General features: G+C 35.2%; 1 protein-coding gene across 5 annotated transcripts in view; it reads left to right on the top strand.

Moving 5' to 3' along the window:
- The window catches only part of METTL25 (methyltransferase like 25), a 146,632-nt gene that overhangs the window by 29,955 nt on the left and 99,972 nt on the right, over positions 1 to 16,705 (top strand). For all 5 annotated transcript variants that reach the window (XR_009356866.1, XR_009356864.1, XR_009356865.1 and 2 more), the window contains exons 4-5: positions 3,404 to 4,000; positions 6,220 to 6,367. Coding sequence is in view for 2 of the 5 variants with exons in the window: in XM_059186450.1 (XP_059042433.1) it covers positions 3,404 to 4,000; positions 6,220 to 6,367 (745 nt within the window). In the remaining 3 variants the exon portion in view is untranslated. The remainder of the gene's footprint in view (positions 1 to 3,403; positions 4,001 to 6,219; positions 6,368 to 16,705) is intronic.

The following is a 16,705-nucleotide window of genomic DNA, read 5'->3' on the forward strand; positions in this document are numbered from 1 at the left end:
TTCTTCATTGTTCAAAACTTGATGTTCTGTTACTTGCAGCCAGCATATTCTTGATTCACAAGTGGAATTGCCATAAACAGATACAGGAACAAAATCAGTTACCTCTTGGTAAGAAAACATTTACACTGGTAGGAACAAATGTGCTGATGCTTATAAACAACCCACTGGTTGCTGACTTGAAGGCTGTTATCAGTGTCAGTAAGTGTGTTTCATAGAAAGAACGGAATAGAGAGCTTTGCTTTCTTTGGAGATTCAGATAGGGGAGAACTGACTAATAGTTTCTACTGTATGGCCCTTATATTCCTGAATATGGGTTTGGTATCTTCAGTTAGATTGTAATTCCTTAAAATTAAGATATATAATGCTTCTGTATTTCCCATAAACCTACCCCAGAAATAAACATTAAAAAGGGCAGAGGGAATTTATTTATGGGAATTATGTGATGGAGTCTTACCTACAAACTGCTTAAATTGTAAGACTTTGATATTTTTGAGGATTTAATTAATGGCATTATTTCAAGTATATGTTTCCTTGAGTGGCTCATACTTACATCAGTGTTTAACTGATTTTAGGATAGACCTAAGATTAGATGCTGATTTTTATGATGGTATTCCTATAATTGTTCATTTATTTCTTATGAAATGATATGCCAGTACAATAACAATCTTGATTTCTTGTAATCTTGTAATATTTCTTTTATTTTTAGTTTTACTGAGGTATAATTTACATATTCGCCAGTTCTAGATGTACATTTTGGTGAATTTGGTATGTGCAATTGTGTAGTCACCACCATAATAAAAGTATTTGCCACCATAAAAAGTTTCTTTATGCCTTTCTGCAAGTTATTTCCTTTTCCACTCTCAGGCAACTGCTGACCTGCTTGTAGTTGTGTTTTGTTTTGTTTTGACATAAACTCTATCCACAACATGGGGCTCAAACTCACAACTCAAACTCAAACTCACAACTCAAACTCACAACCCTGAGATCAAGACTCATATGCACTATCGACTGAACCAGCCAAGCACACATGACCAACTTGTAGTTATGAATTTTCTAGAATATCATATAGATGGAATCAAATAGGATGAAGACTTTTTTTTCTTTTAAAAGAAAAAAACAGAGCGAGAGCAGGAACACAAGCAGGAGGAGTGGGAGAGGGAGAAGCAGGCTTCCCACCAATCAGAGAGCCCAGTATGGAGTTCAATCCCAGGACACTGGGATCACGACTTGAGCCCAAGGTAGACGCTTAACAACTGAGCCACCCATGCGCCCCAGGATAAGGACTTGTGTTTGATTTGTTTCCTCCAGCATATAACTTTTGAGAGTCATCAATGTTGTATTTATTCTTTGTTTTTCTTTATGCCATGGTATAAATATACTATAATTTGTTTTGCCATTTACAAGTTAATGGACATTTACGATGTTACCATTTTTTTTTTTAGCTGCTTTGAATATTCACATACAAGACGTTGTGTGGACATGTTTTCATTTATCTTTGGCAAAGAACCTGAAATGGGATTTGTAGGTCATATAATAGGTGTATGTTTTAACTTTATGATAAGCTACCCAGTGTTTTTCAAAGTGCCTGTACCACTTTACATTTGTGTACATCTCATTATGATTTTAATTTGCGCTTCCCTGATGACTAGTGATTTCGGGTTCCTTTTCGTATTGGCCATCTGTCTATCTTCTTTTGTGAAGTGTGCATTCAAATATTTTGCCAGTTTTTAAGTTTACTTTTTTTTCTTAAGATTTTATTTATTTATCAGATCACAAGTAGGCAGAGAGGCATACAGAGAGAGAGGGTGAAGCAGGCTCCCTGCCAAGCAGAGAGCCTGATGCCTGCTGATCCTAGGACGCTGGGATCATGACCTGAGCCGAAGGCAGAGGCTTTAACCCACTGAGCCACCCAGGCGCCCCACTTATCTTATTTTTGAATTGTAAGAATTTTTTATATGTTCTGCATACAAACCATTGGTCAGATATATGTTTTACAAATATTTCTTTTTTTTTTTTTTTTTTTAAGATTTATTTGACAGATTGAGAGAGAGCACAAGCAGGGGGAGTGGCAGGCAGAGAGAGAGGGAGAAGCAGGCTTCCTGATGAGCAAGGAGCCGGACATGGGACTTGATCCCAGAACTCTGAGATCATGACTTGAGTCCAAGGCAGACACTTAACAACTGAGCCACCAATGTGGCCTGATAATTCTTTTTTTTAACTATTTTTAATAGCAAAATTTTTAATTTTAATTAAGTCCATTTTTTTCAATTAGTTCTTTTGTAGCAAATACTTTTTGTGTCCTACATAAGAAATCTTTGCTCGTTCAGTGTCACAAAGATGTTCTCATGCCTTCTTCCAGAATTTAATAGTTTTTACTATGATATTAAGATATGTGATACACTTTTAACTAAATTTTGTTTTTGCTGTGTGACAAGCAAAGTTCACTTTTTTCCTGGACAGACATCCATTATACTAGCATCATTTGGTAAAAAGATTATCTTCTCTATTGGATTACTTTAGCCATTTTGTCAAAAATCAATTATATAGGTTTGGGTCTATTTCCATATGCTGTTCTTTTCTGTTGATTTACTTATCTGTTTTTATACCAGCACTATGCTGTTTTTGTTAGTGCAGTTTTATATTAATTCCTAAATCAGGGTGAATCTTCTAACCTTATTCTTTTTCAAAATTGTTTTGGTTATTCTGGGTACTCTGCCTTTTCATATAAACTATAATATCTACTTGTCAATTTTTTAAAGAAACCCTGCTGGGATTTTGATTAGGATTGTTTTGAATCTGTAAGTCATTTTGGGCATCTTCATTTTGAGTCTGCCATTTTGTGAGCATGGTGTATCTTTATTTAGATCTTTCGATTTTTTTCTCTGCTTTTATAGTTTTCAGTGAATAGGCCTTGAAGAACCTTCATTAAATTTATTCTTAGATATTCTATTTTCTTGCTATTTTAATTCACTTGGTTTTAAATTTTATTTTCTCCTTGTTCTTTGCTACTGTATTGTATATGTTCTGATGATTCATTATTAATTTCTAACAATCCTGTATCCTGACACATTGCTAAATTCACTTGCTAGCTCTGTTAATTTTGTATATTTCTTTAGATTTTTTTGCAGATGCAAATCATGTTGTCTATGAAGAAAGACAGTTTTTCCCCCCATATTTATATCTTCTACATCTTTTCCTTGACTTATTATACTGTCTAGAATCTTTTAAAATGTCTAATAAAAATGATGAAAATGGTTTTTAGTAGGAATCAAAAATTAAAAAACATAACAGGTTGTATAAATTATACGACCCTTTCTTTACTTGCTTTTAAAAAAGATACTGAGAATGCTTTCTGTTCTCATCTGACTAAAATACTTACTTCATTCTGTTTTTCTTACTTTAGGTAATTGACCTGGGTTCTGGAAAAGGCTACCTAAGCTCTTTTTTGTCCTTGAAGTATGGCTTAAAAGTTTATGGAATTGATTCATCAAATACCAATACTCATGGAGCTGAGGAGAGAAACAGGAAATTGAAGAAACATTGGAAAGTCTACCATACTCGGTCAAAATTAGATGCCAATGGACTGGCATTAAAAATGACAAAAGAAAGGAAAGTGCAAGATGAAATTAAGTATAAAGTAGATATTGAAGGAATATGTAACAGCAGTCCTGCGAATCAAGAAAAGATGTCTACATCGGATTTTTTGCCAGATTTTTCAAATTCTGTGATTTCTAACATTAGAACACAAATGGAAAACCTACATGTATATTCACATCAAGAAGAAAACTTGTGTTTTGAAAATGCCTTTTCTCTTATAGACCTTTTGCCTACTAATGCCATAGAACCTGCTTTATTCCAGACACCTAAGACAAAAATGTCTGAAACAAATAAAGAGAGAAGAAAACATATATCAAAGTCAAGTGAATTAAATATATATTCACCTTTAACATCTGTTATCACTGCTGATTCACAACTACAGGATATTATTAAAGATCTGGAGGTGATTTCACTTTTGATTTCCTTAATTTGTAAAAATGCTCTAAGACATAGAATTAACTTTTAATAGTAGTTTCCTTAACTTAATCTTATTAGTCTAAAGAACCAAGAAATATGATCAGAGGCTATATGCAAACTATTATAAGAATCTAATATAAGATTAGCTGGAAAAATGTTTCTTTTTCTTTCTTTCTTTTTTTTTTTTTTTAAGATTTTATTATTTATTTATTTGACAGACAGAGATCACAAGTAGGCAGAGAGGCAGGCAGATAGAGAGAAAGGGAAGCAGGCTCCCCGGCAAGCAGAGAGCCCAATGTGGGGCTCGATCCCAGGACCCTGGTGGGATCATGACCTGAGCTGAAGACAAGAGTCTTTAACTCTCTGAGCCACCCAGGTGCCCCTGGAAAAATGTTGCTTGAGTCCTATAGTGAATTAGCACTTTAATAACCCAAATTAACCAATACTTTCCCTCCCCTCCCCATAATGCCCATATACAATACTTAAATATTTTACTATCAGGACAAAATAGTGATTGCATATTTTTGACTGACACCTGATAGTAATATTAATTAATATTATATGATGAATGTAGTGAAGAATGATATTAAATATTCCTGTATTATCTTTCAGGAAAGCTTAGCTAAATTTTTTTTTTTAAGATTTTATTTATTTATTTGATAGAGATTACAAGTAGGCAGAGAGGCACGTAGAGAGAGAGGGGAAGGGAAGCAGGCTCCCCGCTGAGCAGAGAGCCCAATGCGGGGCTCAATCCCAGGACCCTGGGATCATGACCTGAGCCGAAGGTAGAGGCTTTAACCCATTAAGCTACCCAAGTGCCTCTAGCTTAGCTAAATTTAAAGAGAAATTTATACCTCTGTTGTTCTACCCCTAATTAGCAATAGATACTTCCTCTCTAAATTCCTTTCTACTTACAATGTTGCAACGTCTAAGTAAAACCTACCCAGACTATCTAGTCATCTGGAAAACAGAAAAGTTGCACAGCACTCCAAAAACTTTGAAGGCTGTGGCGGTTGAAGCAACTGAATATTCTGTCAGGTTAAAGCTACTTATAGGTACAATTTTTTTGTTTAGAAAATTTAGACTTAAGCCTTGCTTAAGGTCTGAATACATGGGCTAAAAAAACATTTTTAGTAGAATAACTTAAGTAATTGTATTTGTTCTGAAGATAGTTATAAAAAATATACTTTATTCACAACTTAATATGCCTATTATTTTGAATTTATAATAACATGACGATAAGAATAGAAAACACTTACTGAATTTTATTGTGTGCTAGAGATTGTACTAATTTATGAGTATTAGCTTACTTAAGTTTTACAACAACCCATTGAGATAGGTACTATTATTATCCTCATTTTATAGAGGAGCAAGTTAAGACACGGAAGAGTTAAAACAAACTTGATATATTGATTAAGATCTGTAAGTGTACATGTGTGCCCATTCTGTACATGTGTACATTTTAAAAATTTTTACTGAATTTAGTATTGCCATATTTGATAAAATGAATAAACTATACTTTTTGGTGTTGGAGTAGAAATGCCACCTTAGAACCATTTATTCTTTTTTTTTTTTTTTTAAGATTTTATTTATTTATTTGACAGAGATCAGAAGTAGGCAGAGGGGCAGGCAGAGAGAGGGAGAAGCAGGCTCCCGGCTGAGCAGAGAGCCTGATGCAGGGCTCGATTCCAGGACCCTGGGATCATGACCTGAGACGAAGGCAGAAGCTTTAACCCACTGAACCACACCCAGGCACCCCAGCATTTATTCTTTATGACTAAGTTTTGGCAGGCAGTTTGTAAAGAAGTAAATAAAAATACCTACTTAAAGCTATAAATGTGTCTCAGATCACAAGTTTGTCCTCGTAAGACATGCTTTGTTTGATTGTCCAATCTTTAATTTGACTAGTTGTTAAGCAAGTATTTGTTGTAAAAGAGATCAGAAAATTCAAATGGTCAAGTAACCAAAAACATTAGAATATCAACTCGAAAGTATGTTAGTTGTGATAAAAAAAAAATCACAGTCATTTTACCTATAAAGGAAATGATTCTTCATTTAAAATAAACATATACTACTTTCTAGGTAGAATTTGATCATTTTTTAAAGCTCCATATATTCTAATGAACATTTAAAAACTTCACCTGGAATGTTTTTCTAGACTTCCTTTTAATTGCCAAAATGTATTTTTTCTTCTCTTTTTTAAAGGATTGTTTGATGGTAGGTCTGCATACTTGTGGTGATCTTGCTCCAAACACTCTTCGAATATTTACTGCCAAATCTGAAATCAAGGGAGTTTGCAGTGTGGGCTGTTGCTACCACCTCTTATCTGAAGAGTTTGAAAACCCACATAAAGGTACAGAGTTTTCCATATCTCTTAATTATATTTATTTGAGCATAACAGCTATTTTCTATCTCTCCTTTTTTTATTGTTGACAGTAACATTTTGAATTAACATTTGAGAGAATACCGGATCTAATATTCTTGTGATTTTAATGTTACATCAGATGAAATTTGATATGCTATCACGTTATGTGTTTTATTGTATTTTCTTTGTTCATAAAGAAACAGAAAGAAACACTAGCATTAATGAATGCTAAAAACTGCAAATATTTAAAGATTTTATGTGGTACGTTTTAGACAACTTACTTGTATGATATACATTTACTTAAATAGTAAAGCTAAGTTATTTTGAGATGAATATATAGTTGCAAAGTTTGCTTTCATTTCTAAAGCCTCTGTTTTGTAAGCTGTATTGATATTTCTTAAAAAAAAAAAAAGAAAGAAAGAAAAGTTCCTTATTGTATTTTGAAGAGTCAGCATACTCCTATTTTAAAAATCTGCATGATTAGGGTACCTGGGTGGCTCAGTGGGTTAAGCGTCTGCCTTTGGCTCAGGTCATGATCTTAGGGTCCTGGGATTGAGCCCTGCATTGGGTTCTCTGCTCAGTGGGGAACCTGTTTCCCCTCCCCCTCTGGCTGTCTCTCTGCCTACTTGTGATCTCTCTCTCTCTATTTCAAATAAATAAAATCTTGAAAAAAAAATCTGCATAACTACACAGTTACATCAAAATAGTATTCAGACTACTCCCTGAACTGAGAAGGTGCCTGAGGAATAAAGTACAGAGTACTTTGGTAGGACTTGAAACATCTCATAGTCCTTCATCCAGAGCAACACCTGAAACTCCTCTGTCTGATTCATTTTATATGTTCTATCTGTCCATGAGATATGCTTTCAAAACCACTGGTTCAGATTAGATGGTTATTTAGTCTATTAACATTAGCAGTTCTCTTTTCTATTAGTATACTGAAGTCTTTATCAACATCCACCATCCCTTGCTAAGAATTTTTACATCAGGAAGATGTGTGCATATGGATGGTATTGTATGCTCTCAGTTTTAAAAGCCAGGTGAATATGAAATTTTAATTATTTTTCAATTAGCCATGTCCAAGAAACAAAAATTATGATTGTATTATTCTACTGAAATTTGACTGGATGAAACAGAGATTATTCTTAAAACTGACAGATTTTTTTGTGAAATAAAAGTTAATTGAGTTTGAATTCTTTTATGTGTCTTAAAAAGTATCTTTTAGGAAAAGATTCACAAAAGTAAAGTTGTGAAGATACAGAAATACACAAGTGAGAGAAAGCAAATTGGCAAAAAGTTAACCACAGTTCGATTTACATGGAGAATATTTATATCTTTTTTATGACTATTCTCTGAGTGCAGAAATTTTCAACGTAAACATTTGGGGAAAAAAGTGAACCTTAAATAGAAAAAAGTATAGCAAAGTATATACACAAATATTTACATTATTGTACAGTCTTATTTCCTATCTTTCCTAAAAGAAGTGAAGAATGACCTTCAAGGGGCACCTGGATGGCTCAGTGGGTTAAGCCTCTGCCTTCGGCTCAGGTCATGATCCCAGGGTCCTGGGATCGAGCCCCGCATCGGGCTCTCTGCTCAGCGGGAAGCCTGCTTCCTCCTCTCTCTCTGCCTACCTCTCTGCCTACTGCCTACTTGTGATCTCTCTCTCTGTCAAATAAATAAATAAAATCTTTTAAAAAAATTAAAAAAGAAAAAAAAAAGAATGACCTTCAAAACAATCACAGTTGTACAGCTCTTAAAATATTAAATGAATAGTGTTTTCCTGCATCAGCAATAGCATAAGATTTTATGTAGGGGAGGTTTGGTTCTTAGTTCAACAGCTTCCTGTTCTGTAGGTACAATTAAATATTTTTGTTGTTGTTGTTTTAAATAATTGGCTCATTTGGGATAGGTATAGATGCCTGGTGTATTCTTCAGTTTAATAGTATTGTTCTATAGTATAAGACCTTTCATTTCAGCTCTCTTCTTCCTTCTTTCATTTTTTCATCATCTTTCCCCCAAAGATGCCTTCCCCTTCCAAAGGACCTCCTCCTCTTCAGGCAGTACCCTTTTAGGACTGCTATCTCTGGTCCTTCTGGGCCTTTGCAGCCATTGTTCTGTATCATCACGTCTCAGATGTAGCCTCAATATTTCCCACCATGGATGAGATCCTCTTTTTTCTCTTTGTACTATGCTCTCTGTCACACCCATTTTTCCCCTCCTGATTCTCCCTCTGGACTGATCTCTCAGCTGGTTCTGCGAGTTTAGGATGTTTATTTACTAACTTATATTTAAATCAAAATTTGTAGTATAATTACAGCTTATTAGTAATTTTATTCTCTATCTGGTTTTTGTAGAACATGTAAAGAAATTCAGATTTTTTTAAATATAATTTTTTATTTTTTATAAACATATATTTTTATCCCCAGGGGTACAGGTCTGTGAATCACCAGGTTTACACACTTCACAGCACTCATTATTTTATGGCAACCAGGAAGTAACATTGGTACATTTTTCATCTCATGTCTAGTTCTTTAACTCTATTCCTAAAGGGCTTGGTAAAAGCTGCTTGCTAGAGTAGAAAAAAATTAAGAGAGTGATTAGTTACTTCTTTGCCAATCAATATTACATCAGCCTTTAGGTATTTTTTTTTTTAAGATTTATTTATTTATTTTAGAGAGAGTATGCATACAAGTATGTGTGAGCGAAGGGAGGGGCGGAGTGGGGGGGAGAGAGAATCCTCAAGCAGACTTTCTACTGAGTGTGGACCCCAACACTGGCTCAATCCCAGGACTCCAAGATCATGACCTGAGGTGAAGTTGAGAGTTGGCTGCCCAACTGACTGAGCTGCCCAGGTGCCCCAGTACCTTTTCTAAATAGCATTGCATTAAACTATTGACAAGTATTTATTGACTATGTATTTGAATTAAAATGAACAATATATTTGCAAAGGTCATGTTCAGTGGAGAGGCCTTTGAAGAATCTGGAAGGGGAGGGAAGATAGGTGAATCTACATCTTCAGTAACTCCCACTTCTTTCCTGCCATGGGAAAATCTGATATATATATATATATATGGGTCTTTAGAGTGTAGAAACTGGTTTTTATTCATTTTTGTATCTTCAAAACTAAGCACATTGCCTCAAACATGATACATGGAGATCAATATTTGTATAATGTATATAATAGATAATCAAGGACAAGTGACAAGCAGTAGAAAAAAAGTTCACTATCACTGTATTGGCAGCTACAGATCATACTGGTAGGAGAAAATATAATTGAATAAACATTTCTTGACTAGCTACTATTTTCAAGGCATGGAACTTGACACTGTAGACTAATAGAGAGAGATTGGGAGGCCCTCATAAAAAGTCAGTACTTTGGGAAAGAAGTAAAAAAACTCAAATAGATGCCAAGCAGAGTTCAGTTCAGTTCAGCATTCATTGAATGCCAGCTATGTTCCATACTGTGCTAAGCAGTGATGATATTAAAATGTATGAGATATCATCTTCACCCTCAAGGGATAAAAAAAGTAGCTCTTAATCCTAGGAACCAGATAGTCCCTGTAAGTAACTTAATTTGTAAGAAATCATTTAGAATAGAAAATTCAAATAATATAGGAAGATATTGAAAATAAAGTCTCCCAACCCATATTTTTGGTTTCTTATGTAATTTTCTAGAAAAGAAAATGTATACACATATGTATATGCTTCATATTCTTATATTTTAGGGAACCAAAAGATAAACAGTTAATTTCCTTACTTTTTACACTTAATATATTGTGATCTTTCCATATCAGCACACAATGTTGCCTTATTCTTTTTAGTGATTCCAAAGTATTTCATATGCTATTTTTTATTTACTCAATCCTAAATAGTTATATTTTCTGAAAACAATGGTACTTTTCTTCCAGCAGACCATAATTTAGTGAACAGATGGTCATTTCACTGTAGAGTTTGGAGAACACAAAATATAGAAAGAGTGTTTCCCTTTATTTATTTATTTTAAAGATTTTATTTATTTGACAGAGAGAGATCACAGTAGACAGGCAGGCAGAGAGAGAGGAGGAAGCAGGCTCCCCGCTGAGCAGAGAGCCCGATGCGGGACTCGATCCCAGGCGCCCCAAGAGTGTTTCCCTTTAATTCCTAATCCTCCAACATTAGTTTCAAAAGAATGTAATAAGTGCTATAAGACAGGATATTATACCTGTGTTATTTTACAGCAGAGTAACATGTAGTTTTGTCTGTGATGGGGGTACGTGGGCATTGAGGTTATGTTCCCAGTGTGGCAACATCCCCTATGACTTTAAAGATCAGTAGGAGGGGTATTTGGGTGGCTCAGTGGGTTGAGGCCTCTGCCTATGGCTCAGGTCGTGATCCCAGCGTCCTGGGATCGGGCCCTGTGTCAGGCTCTCTGCTTCGCAGGAAGCCTGCTTCCTCCTCTCTCTCTGCCTGCCTTTCTGCCTACTTGTGATCTCTGCCTGTCAAATAAATAAATAAAATCTTAAAAAACAAAAAAATCAGTAGGAGTTAATCAGGCAACATGGGAAAGGTAACGCAGATAGGAAACAAAGGCTTGGGGAGATAAGTGTTCAAAATCACATTTCCTTCTCTTTGCTTTCTGTAGTCACTGTTTCTCTCTGTCTTTTCTCCGATCCTATTTTTTCTTGTCTTCCTCAGAAGCAGTGATAATGATAATTCTATTGGTCATTTCAGTGCATAGAAAGGGGTAGCTTTCAGAGTGAATGACACCTCCATTTTCTGATTTCAGTTTACCCATAAGTGATTTCCTCAGAATCTCTCTTTGGTTCTCTTGGTTTATTTATTTAGTACCTAGTTATTCATAAAATAACCTTTGGATCTTCTGGGAAAATGTTAAACCAAATAACTACAGATTTTCACACTCTGGAAATGAAAGTCTCTCAGTTAACAGATCTCAAGCATTGGTCTTGGATCCTTTCCTTCTCTATAGAGTGGAAGTTGCCATTGTTCACTGAGTGAATATGACATTTTTAGCTGGATGATTTACATAAGAAAGAGTGTTGGGAAGGGTTGTAACAACAGTGACTGGCAGCTACAGACTCATTTGCCCTCTTTATAGGCAGAACTAATTCAGGGAAAGGCTTTCCTATCAAAAATATCTTAACTGAAAAAAAAATCTTAACTGAGAATCATTGAGATTATCAGGTAAACAATACTAGGCTTAACTGCCAAAAGCTGATATTAATATCTTAGTGCTGCTTGCTTTCCTTATGCATGCCCGAAACAAACAGAAGGTTGGGAGTTTTGCTTGTCAGGAAACTGAAGAATAAGCAGAAAGCAACAGGACTGAGTATTACGATGAAGTAGGTAGAGATGTATACAACACGAGTACCTTCAAATAATTTGGAGGTCAAGAAAAGAGGTGGGAAGCCAAAAGGTAGGAGAAGAATATAGAAAAATAAGTGATAGGAATAACAAAAGCAATCTTTATTTGCAGTTTTGCCTTCTTTTGGACTACCACATTTTCTCATCTCAAAAGCCAGATGGCAAAGGTAACTTATACCCTTCTCTCTTTCCCATGCCCTTATCTCCATTTTCTTGCCTTATCTTAGCTATACTAAAGGAAGATGATATGAACCATCCCCTGCAATTTTTATAACAATTTTTATAACAATTTTTACAACAATTTTGATAACTTTGTTGAAGAGCAGGGGGTACATGTGTTTGGGGTGTGTGTGTGTGTGTGTGTGTGTGTGTGTATGTTAAGGCAGACAACAGCAGTTTTTATGGACTATATAGCAGTAACTATGTAGATAGATAGAATATGGATATAGTCTCATTTTGTATATACAGTATATACTAAATAGTTCTCCTATTCCTTACTAAAATAGAAATCCATCACTATGCAGTTTGATCATTATATTTAAATTACAGGGCAAGGGATTGGCATGCACAAAGTTAGCTTATTTCCTGTCATACATCTAGCACTTGGGTTCCATGGAATTATATCTCTGAATGGTCAAGTGTGTAATGTGTCTCTCCCTTCATATCTTATACACCTGACCCTCACCCTCACTTTGTTTGCACAGCTGTTTTGAAGTTTGAATTGGGGCATGGTAGCCCTTTGGGATGTAAATTTGAGTTATTAATAGTCCAACATAGTATAGTAGAAAAGTCTGGTATGTACACTGCAACTTTTTATGATGATATGTACTATGTAAACAATATGTGTTTTACATGATATATTTACCCAGCATGCTGTGGTAGACCATAGAGGTGGTCTGCCATGAATGTCAATTTTCAAAAATACCTCAAAGCTCTCTGAGTCATTATGAATACTGAAGTTATGCCATATGTTTCAAAAACTGCTTTTAAATATTTATACATTATGAGCCAGTGGTTCCTATGAGAACAAGAAATACCAGAAACAGTTTTATTGCAGTGCTTTATAGAACATATATATTTTCCCAAGCTTGGATTGTTGCAGCATTTTGTTTTAATATTGATTATTATTGTCATAATTAATTTGAAATACTTATAGTACTTCTTTTCCTTGAAATTGGAGAGACAAATTCTTTTGGTTGTTTTTCCTGTAAAGGTAGAAAAGTTACCTATCTAGATCCACATATCATTTCTTCCTTGCTAATTGAACAATAATTTTGTTAAGACATCAGCGTTTAGGAAGATTATGCCCTTCTATATATAGCCTCAGAAATAGATGACTTTCTTTTTTGCTTTTTAAAGTAATCTCAGCAACCAACGTGGGGCTCGAACTCACAACCCTGAGATCAAGAGTCACATGCTTTTCCACCTGAGCCAGACAGGTTCCCCAGAAATAGATGACTTTCAATCTCAATTAATTATGGTAATTTCATTTATTTAGGAATGGATATGAGACACAATTCTTACCAATGAAGCATGAGAAGCATATCTCTAAGAGGGTTTCCTAGAAATTTTGTGGGTTTTTTTTTTGTTTTGTTTGTTTGCTTGTTTTTCTTAAAACTGATCTCAAGATGGGAAATCACTTTTTTTTTTGGCCTCTGGACTTGATCATCTATATATGTTTGTTCAGCCTAACAGAATTATCTCTGTACCTGCCTATTATGTTTACTGTCAGAAATTGGTGTTAGTGTGCCAAGACCAGTCTGAGGGAAAAAGGTAATTTTATTTTTCTTCTAAATTTATATGATCATTGCAGAGGCTTAGGAGTATGGGAGGCCTAGAGAAACATTTAGGACCCTGGAGAGTCACCTCAGGCGGTTTTATAGAAACCTCTTCCCTGGCCTCAGGAGGAAGTCGCTGCTAGGAGCGCCTCTTATTGGGGACACAGATTTGTGCTTGGTTTTTCCCCACCCCATCCCCAGTCCAATGCCAGGCAGTCTTCTAGAATTGTTAATAAACAATAAATTGGTAAGAATTGTGTCTCATATCCATTCCTAAACTCCAGATACTGCAGATCTGTAGGGAACATGAATGCTATAACCTTTGAAAGCCGGAAGTAAACCTTCATGTTTACCCCCAGCCTTAATGCCTTACGGAGTATTAAGGTGATTGTCCCATCGATCCCTCCATTTACCTTTGCTTTGTTTTTGTTTTGTTTCGTTTTTAACCAGAGGAGGGCTGTAGATATCTTTTAGTGGCATCTTTCAGTCTGGTTCTGACATTTCTGTATCCAATGGAAATATTTTAAGGGCACATGATAGCTCTCATATTGTAGATTGTTTATTTATTTTTGTCACCAATAGGAGTTTTAAGGGAGCTAGATACTTCTATAGTCATCTTTATTGTCTTTGAGGACTAAATCTTGATATAATTGCTTTAAATTTAGAGGTACTTCACTGGGAAAGACATCTGGAAGTTGAAAAAAAAAGATACTGAGCATGTCATTTGAAAATGTAACATACTGTTTAAAAATAAGCTTAGCTTGTATTTAGAGATCTTCAGATATCCAGTATTTGGTATTAAAAACTCCCAAGGCAATATTAGCTGGTGAATATCAGCATTAAACCATGCATTGTATCATACAGAAACATAGAACTAATTTCTTAGTCAAGGTAATAGTGAATTATTCCCGTCATTGCAGCAATACATAGAATTGCTGCCTTTTTAGTAAAAACAGTATTTTCTGACACATTTTATTAAATATTTTATTAAATAAATCTTTTGCCTACCATGGCCTTTTAATACTGGGAGTTTGAGGGATGTTGAGGAATAAAGCTGGTTTCTCTTTTCAAAACAGCATGTATTTGATTTCCATTTCTAGCAGTGTGGGAGATGTGATTTTTCTGAGGAACCCTCCTACTACAGTTCAGCGAGATCCCAGCTAAATTAGAACATGTATTTTTTAAGCATTGCTGAGTCCACAAAAATTAGGGGAAATCTCTATGATTCAAGAAAAATCAAAACCTAAAAGTTAAAGGAGAGACAAAGAAAAGGAGTTGAAACCAGAGCACAGAACTGGAGCCATAAAGTAGCAGTGTTGTCCTGAGGCAAATGCTTCTCACAGTAGGATCTAGAGACTAATATTGGGCCTCCTGCATAGTCAGGGAGCTAAACCTGAAAAGTCCATACTAAGCTATGACCTTGAATGAGACAAAACAGTTTTCAGTCAGATATATATACAGAAACAAAATAAAATTCCTATGAGGGAATATTTCCCAAACTCAGGCCCTTGGAATTTCTATAGATTAAAACCTACCGAATATAAGCTCAAAACTTAACGTACAAACTAAATCACAAAATATGTCTGGCTGGACATAACCTGAATGCTCCTTGCCCCTCTTCAACTGAAAGTACTGAATATAGATAGTTAAATTTTGTTTCTTAAAAGCATTGAAATACTGGAAAGATAGAAAGTATTTATCAGGTCAAGATGTAGGAATCCACAAAGATGATGGCAGCACTGAAGCCTCTAAGGTTGTTTGCACACCGCAAACTAGAGCTTTGCTGTCATAGTTCGTTGGGGGCGGGGGGGTGTGGCAGGCTGCAAATGATACACCTATACTTAGGCACATACAGAAGGAGTCTCATAGACACACTCTCACAAGCTGAAACCACAAAGGTGAGGACTATTTAGAGTGGGATATAAGGAAGCAGGAATTGTCAAGGACTATTACAAACTGTTTTCAGCCATAATTTCAGAAATTGTTACAAAGTGTCTATTTTCAGTGCAGGTGATGGCACAGCTTACATGATAGGAAACACTAAGGACAGACCAAGTTTCAGGGCAAAGTGTTGAACATGTTTAATATTTGAGATTGTTTTATGTGGGAGTGATCCTATTTTGGGAAAGTTTTATAAATGTATCTAAATACATGGAAATGGAGCTATTGTGGTAATCATAGGATTTATTTTTTTATTTTCTGGAAAATCTGTAAAGTGGTAGCAGACAGTGTTTCATATGGTTCAAGAATGTAGAGGCCAAGGTCTCTACAGTTTTACTGGCCTTTCAGTTGTGGCTTATTACATAATAGTTACTACTGCTCCAACCATTACAGTTCAAGTGAAAAGAAATACGAGGATGAGGGAGTTTTTCCCATCTGAGACACTGTCCTTTATAGAACTTCCTTTCCTTATAGACTACTTCAGAAGACTAGGAAATGTAACCTTCTAGATTACATGTACATTGGAGGTACATGTGTACCTCCAAATGAAACCAAGATTCTGTGAGTGAGAAAGGATAAACTGGGTATTAGGTGGGCAGTTAGCATTCTCTACCACTTACTGGTATGTGTATGTGTGCACACACAGAAGCCCAGGTGTAGTATTAATGCACAAATAAGGCACAGGAAAGAGGAGAGTATAAAGGAGACTGGGGAATGTCACAGTATTATGTGAAACAGAATGTAATAATATCCATTGTCCTCTTCTTCTGTTTAATAATTATAACTCCTCTTAGTTCTGAGCTCCTTTGTGTGAAACATGTAATTTGAGAGTATAGCTGTATTTATGTACTATAAATGTATACAAGCTGACAGTAGTAACAACAACAAACAGTAATATATGTAATTTATGAATTAATTGTGAAGATATATGATTTATAAGTGATTTCTTAGAAGTGAGAAAAAAGAATATAAGGGTTAAAAGAACCATTTCAGCTAAAATGGAAAGATTACTTCCTGTTAAGAGATCAGAAAAAACTTTATGAAGGTAGTAACTTTTGAATTGAGCTTTATAGTGTAAGATTTAGATGGGCAAAAATGCGAGGAGCATTCCAAGCTTAGGAATGAGGTGGGTTAAGTTAAAGCGCAGTAGGTCAGTTACTGGAAATGGATGAATTCTCTAGCTAGGTGGTAACCTGATTCATAGGAAGTATTGAAGTGTTGAAGAATATTAAAAGGGACTCAT

The sequence above is a fragment of the Mustela lutreola genome, chromosome 8, assembly GCF_030435805.1.
Source record: "Mustela lutreola isolate mMusLut2 chromosome 8, mMusLut2.pri, whole genome shotgun sequence".
Lineage (NCBI taxonomy): Eukaryota > Metazoa > Chordata > Mammalia > Carnivora > Mustelidae > Mustela > Mustela lutreola.